Consider the following 6,000-nt stretch of genomic DNA (forward strand, 5'->3'; position numbering starts at 1 on the left):
CAGTTCCCATGGTTCTGTTCGTCAGTTTCTGATTGGTTGAGCAACTTCGTCTGGACAGAAGTGTAAGTGTGGATAGTGGAGCAGTCCTATGTCCAAATAAAAAAGAAACAAGTATAGCAGCCAAATTTGACCAAGTCAGAAGATTGGTGAGATAGATTATTTTAATAAATAGTATTTCAAAAAATGTAAGAATTGTCAAAGGGGCACTGTTTTCCAGGCACATAGTGCCATTGTATGGCACAATCAAGCAATTATGATAACTTTAGTTCTTTGCTGAAACTGTATGATACAAAATAGATTTTTGATTGTACTTACACTCTCACTTAATAAGGCATCTATCTACATGTAAAGCACAGTTATTAAATGAAATCTCATTTTTAAACTGTAAATATTTGTTTATGTCTGCAGACATTTGGACTGACAAGCAGCTTTGATTTGACTGTCATTAGTATAACGAACACTATCCTGACAAACAACATCTGTATTCTGATGCCTTTAGTGGCCCAGTTGCAGCACTCTGGCAGCCACCCAATTATTCTGACCCAGCCAACCCTGCGGCGCAATCACTAGCCTATCATCAGTGACCGTGGCTGGATCTGTAATGACAAATGGCCAACGCTGAGGGCAGTGGTCGCGGGTCGTCTCCACCGCTGGTCATGTTTTTTGAAGCCGTGGTTACACAACCTCTCAGGTCTGAACTGGCACAGTCTGTCCTTCGCTCTACATTGGCTGTGCTGTAGATGTGGGATCTAATTTGATTTTTGTGCCCACTAAAAGCAGGAGTGCAGGGTTTCCAATCATGGCAGGTGATACTAGGTTAGTGGTGTACTTGGGTATTTTTGTTTTGCTCAGATCATGTCAGAGAGAGGTAGGAATCTAATAGCGGAAACACAAACATTACATTCAGTCACATTAGATATAAAAATGCACTGAAATCATTGAATGTAGCTTTTTTAAATTTTATTTTTGTGTTTTTAACAGCAACAGCAACAAGATGTACATCAGTCTTGAAAGATTGAACGTACATATGCATATCCCCCTAATATGTTGGGGATAAATAGGTTGATATTTACCCTTGCTTTTTGAAATGACATGGAATAGCTAAAAGTGCCCGTACATCATCAGACCTTAAAGTAGAATCAGAGGAAAAATTTCTTGAAAGTTATAGATATTAACTATTTGCTAATCCAGAATGTTGGCTTTAGCACAATAGAGGGACCTGTGTACAGTGCATACCTTAGATGCCTGCATGAGGGTGCCCTATCAGTCACTCCAGCTGTTTTGATGTGTGCCACAGAGGCTTCACTGTCCCTTTGCGCAGACCTGGTATGTGCCGCCTTTGAGATCGCTGAGTGTGGGAAAGACTGGTGCCTCCCTGCCTCCCCTCCCATCAATCCACCACCACAGCTCTGGCGTCATGAGTATTGGCGTTAGTGATTGTTGCATTGCAGCACGAAAGACCTCAATCCAACTGCTTTGCTTACAGTCAATGCAACAAGATCATTACTACAAGCCGATGATTTCAAAACCATTTTACAAATATAAATCAATAGAGGGTGAGATAATTTACCACCACAGATCAGATAGTTTCTATTTTTTGTTATGTTACGCTGAGCAGGCACAATATGCTTCATTTTTAAGGCTACATGCACGCAAGCCTTAGTTTTTTATAAACCAAAATATCACCAAGAGCTTCCATGTGAACTTTCAAAATGTCCATTGTATTTACAGGTTAAAAATAAACAGAACTCAGGCAAAATAAAAACAATCAAAAAACAACATCCCAAATCATTTCTGTAAAAAGTAACTCAGTGGGATGCAGCCATAGTTTCTGGGTATCATCATCTACATTTAGCTCCTTCAATTTTAGCATTAACTTTCTCCAAACACCCCAAAGCCTGATGCTTACACTACCATATATTACTTTGTAAGGTTGATGTCCAGTGTTTGGTTTCTGCCACACCCAACTTTTTGCATGTTTCATTTTTCTCTCATTTGAGCAGAGCACTGTCTATGTCCTTAACCATTAGTTAATTCCATTGAAGTACAATGATGCCAGCAGGATGCAAAGTGTCAAAATATGGATAGGCTGAATCCTTTTGGAAGACACTATTGGATTACTAAGTCATTGCTTTTTATTGTGTTTTGGAAGTCATTGTTTTATTCTGCCCTTATTTGCTCTCTTGGCATCACAATTATTTTTGCAATAAAATGTCAGGTTAAACTGACAAGAGTAGTTATTTTCCAAGAGGGAGTAAACCTTTCCTGCCTGATTATCTGGCACCAAGGATGTACAAAACATATTTTTCCAAACTGGGTATTCTTCTTGACAATCCTTCAGAGGATGTCAACACACTCTGCACTGATTCTCAAGAGATTGAATGTAATCACAGCTCACTGGAGCCCCTCCAACATCCTCCTTTTTTCTGGCCTCTTCCTCACAAATTACCCTCCCCGTCTTCTGATTTTTCACACATCCATTATTTAGACAGCCTGAATGTGGTGGGGATGAGTCAGGTTGCCCTGGTGAACAGCTAAACCGTGGCGTCTCAAAGGAATCACATCAACTGACTAATAGTTCAGCTGCACCAAGTCATCAAAAAGCTTGTTAAACAGACACGTCAGCTTTCCAGGAGAACATCACATGGAAGCATAGATGTCACGACAAGGAATGCTGCTGAATGGATGACTTATAAACAGTTGCTTTAAAGATAAAAAAAAGAACTTTGTGTAAAACCTTTTATTTATACTTTTCTTTCAAGAGAGCAACAAAAGGATTGCAACTAACTCAACCTCCTTTGCAACAAAATATAAAGACAAGGCACAGTACTGTATTTTGCCTGCCTGTCCAAAATTCGACAGGCAGGCAGAGTTTCGGCCACTTTACCTCCAGAATGTCTTCATTCAATTCTGACTCCATACTGAAACCATAAAATATGCAAAGTAAAACTTGTAACAATATCTTGCTTGCCCCTGCCTGTTGTTTTCCTATTTTGGTTATTGAATGTTGAATCTTCTGCTGCAGGGTAAACTTGGCAAGCTGAATCTCTTCTAATGAACCGTTTAACCTTTAAAGATGCTTCCAGGGAAGTCTGGAACTGTTGGGTCTTGGACAGATTTGGGATTGTTGGGCTTTATGTTGCCAGATGTTTCTGGTTGGTGCTTCCCATTAATCGCAATGTGTTTGACATCCACAGCAAACCATGACTCAGGGTGACTAGTGGACTAACATGAACAGTGAACTCTCTACAGTGCACTCTCCTCATTGCAATGATAAAAACTCACATCTTACAGTAAATTTAATCTACATTTATCAGGTTAAATAACAAAATTGTAAGAAGTATCCTCATCTGCATTTCTGAACATAATTTCCAGTCTTGCTACAATATGTTAATTAGAACGCAGTCTGGACTATGAACAAACTGCTTAAAGTCCCGGCATAATGCTGCCACCACCGTGTCTCACCATTGGGTTGGCGTTCTCAGGGTAATTCTCAGTGTTATTTTTTTCTACTGGCATTCCTGTAAATTCTTTACAGGTATGTCAGAAAGCTAAAACTTCTAATTTATGCAGAGCATCGTCTTCTGTGTGTTTTCTGTGCCACTCAGATGGCTTGTAGCAAACTGCAAACAGAATTTTATACGGCTTCAGTTTTGCTAGACATGGAAGATTTTGTCGTACTACCTCTTTTTAACTGTTGATCAATTGCTAGGCTCAAAACTGCCGCCTTTGTGTCTTTGTCTCTCATTGAACACCTCAGGAGCAACAACAGACATGCAGACAGATTTCTGACCTCTTTTCTCCTGCTGCTTATGGGTCTCATACACAGAATCAGAATTTTTTTCTTGCCTCATCCTGTCGCTTCTGACAACAGTCGCCTATTGTTTCAGTGTAGCAGCTACAATTGTAAGACACCAGCGGATAAAACGCTTTTGTTCTGCAATAGTATTTTCGTTTCATTTTTAAAAGAGGGAAAAAAAGGAAATATTTCCTGACTTCCTTCCTCTCCCCCTTTTTGTCATTAATTTTTGTTTTGTTTTTTTGTGGTAGGTGGCTGCCAGAGCTGGAGTTTATGACATCCTCAACCAGCTGGGTTTCTCAGAGTTCGAAGACCCAAGGGAGACGCCGCTGGCCAGGCTGCGCTACCGCTGGCAGCAGCAGAACATTCAGTCACTTCCTTTCCGAGGGGAATTCATCTGAAGGATGATTCCTCTGAATTCACCGCCTTCACAATGAGAGACACTTACAGTAACCTTGTTATGCCTTTACAATTAACCCCTGTGTCTTGAACGACATCAGGTCTTATTTCGGTTGTTTTATTGTTGATCATCCTAACAGCTCCCGTTAGCCTTTACTTTTATTTTATGATCTTCTCCTTTAGGTGCCTTTTTAAAATCAATAGTTAACCAATATTACTTTTTTTTTTTCTTATCGCAGATTGTTTTAGTCCTTTTTTGCATCTCCTTTGGGGGGAAAAAAAAACATGTTTTGAAGGAGAGAAACAAATTCCACTGTGTGAGCTAACAATTATGGCTGCATGTCAACTGTTTGCTGTTGTGTGCCCTGATTTATTTTTTTCAAGCGTTGTCCTTTTCAAGGTTTTTTTTGTTTTAATTCATGGTGTACATATGATGGCAGTTATTTAAGTTTTAATGCGTCCATGAGCTTATCTAAGAGTAAATGGTTTTTAACAGTTTCACATTATTATTTTTTCACCTTTATGATAATTGCCACACTGTGTCCCTTCGTTGTCCCCTTTTTTTGTACGCCATTAGATTATAAGTGCCCTGATGCAGGTACTGACATGTCAATAATTTCTATGTTAGATTGACCTTGAAGGTGTTTATGTCTTTCAAACGTTAGAGAGATGTTGTTGAAGTTTTTACAGCGGTCTTTCAATTAAATTTTCTTGAGACATTCCCTTAGGCCTTCTTTTTTATAGCTCTGTAAATATAACAGCTTTGCATGGTTCACAGCAGAATAAGTAAGTTTTTCATGTAATTTGGTTCCTTAAACCAATTGGACTCTCGTCTTTTCAAGGACCCTGTTTTAAATGCCTTCAGTTTTCAGAAGCCTTGAGTTGTTCGGCCTCAGCTTCGTGGATTGTGCCTGCAACATGCGACTGTTAGCTTTTGGAAATAGACCTAAATATTTGAATATGAGTACTTAGATGCCTTTGAAAACCAAATAATTCATAATATGTGTCATTCACGCGACTGGAGACAAATCAACACCATGTTTGGAGCTGCGTTTGTGGTATCAAGCTGCTTGTTTAAAGTAGAAATGACTCGGCTTAAAAGTGAGCAGGAGATGTGCAGATCCTCTTTTCATCAGGTTGCCTCATCTTCATATCATCACTCTGTCTGCAGGACTATACCTCAAATTATTATATTTATGGCTGGAAATAACCTGCTCTGGAAATATTTGGGGTAGTTCATTTTAGTAACAAGGTTAGAAAAGTCATGTTTCTCTTTGTCAGGCCAACAATCGCACCAATGTTTCATTGAAGACTAGAGATGCATTGATCTGAATGGATCTGACATTCACATGCCAAATATAATCTACTAAGTGACAGATCAGAATTCAGAGTAGTTTTCTACTCTTCCTGCCAAGGGCACTCTTGGATTGTTTAAATAAACTTGGGGCGATGTCATGAGGCTATTAGATAAATCATCCATCTGTCCATCCAGGAGGAAAACTCAGACATCCCCCCCCCTTCTGTGACGGTAGTCTGGGAAATCCCAAGGTGTTTGTAGGCCAGAAGGGACATATTAACTCCTTCAGGAGGTTCAGGATCTGCCCTGGAGTCCAAATGTGATTTCTTTCATTTCATTTCTTTCAAGCTCATTTTAGTTACTTGTATCCTGAATCTCTTTGTTTTGGTTGTGATCCAAGTTCCTTGACACATATGTCGGGGTTGAAACAGACTAAGCAGAGAACCAATAGCTTCACATTTTGACCCTAAGGGGTGTACATACAAATGTTACATTACTGAAAGAG

The 6,000-nt window shown here is 39.4% G+C and overlaps 1 protein-coding gene across 7 annotated transcripts in view; it reads left to right on the forward strand.

Annotated features, from left to right (window-relative positions):
* pald1 (phosphatase domain containing, paladin 1) overlaps positions 1–4,920 on the forward strand; it is a 46,213-nt gene extending 41,293 nt beyond the window's left edge. For all 7 annotated transcript variants that reach the window (XM_023341012.1, XM_023341014.1, XM_023341011.1 and 4 more), the window contains one exon: positions 4,051–4,920. In XM_023341012.1, the coding sequence (XP_023196780.1) occupies positions 4,051–4,200 (150 nt within the window). In that variant the 3' untranslated portion in view covers positions 4,201–4,920. The remainder of the gene's footprint in view (positions 1–4,050) is intronic.
* Positions 4,921–6,000: the final 1,080 nt, after the last annotated feature.

This window comes from Xiphophorus maculatus, chromosome 10 (assembly GCF_002775205.1).
Source record: "Xiphophorus maculatus strain JP 163 A chromosome 10, X_maculatus-5.0-male, whole genome shotgun sequence".
Classification (NCBI taxonomy): Eukaryota; Metazoa; Chordata; class Actinopteri; order Cyprinodontiformes; family Poeciliidae; genus Xiphophorus; species Xiphophorus maculatus.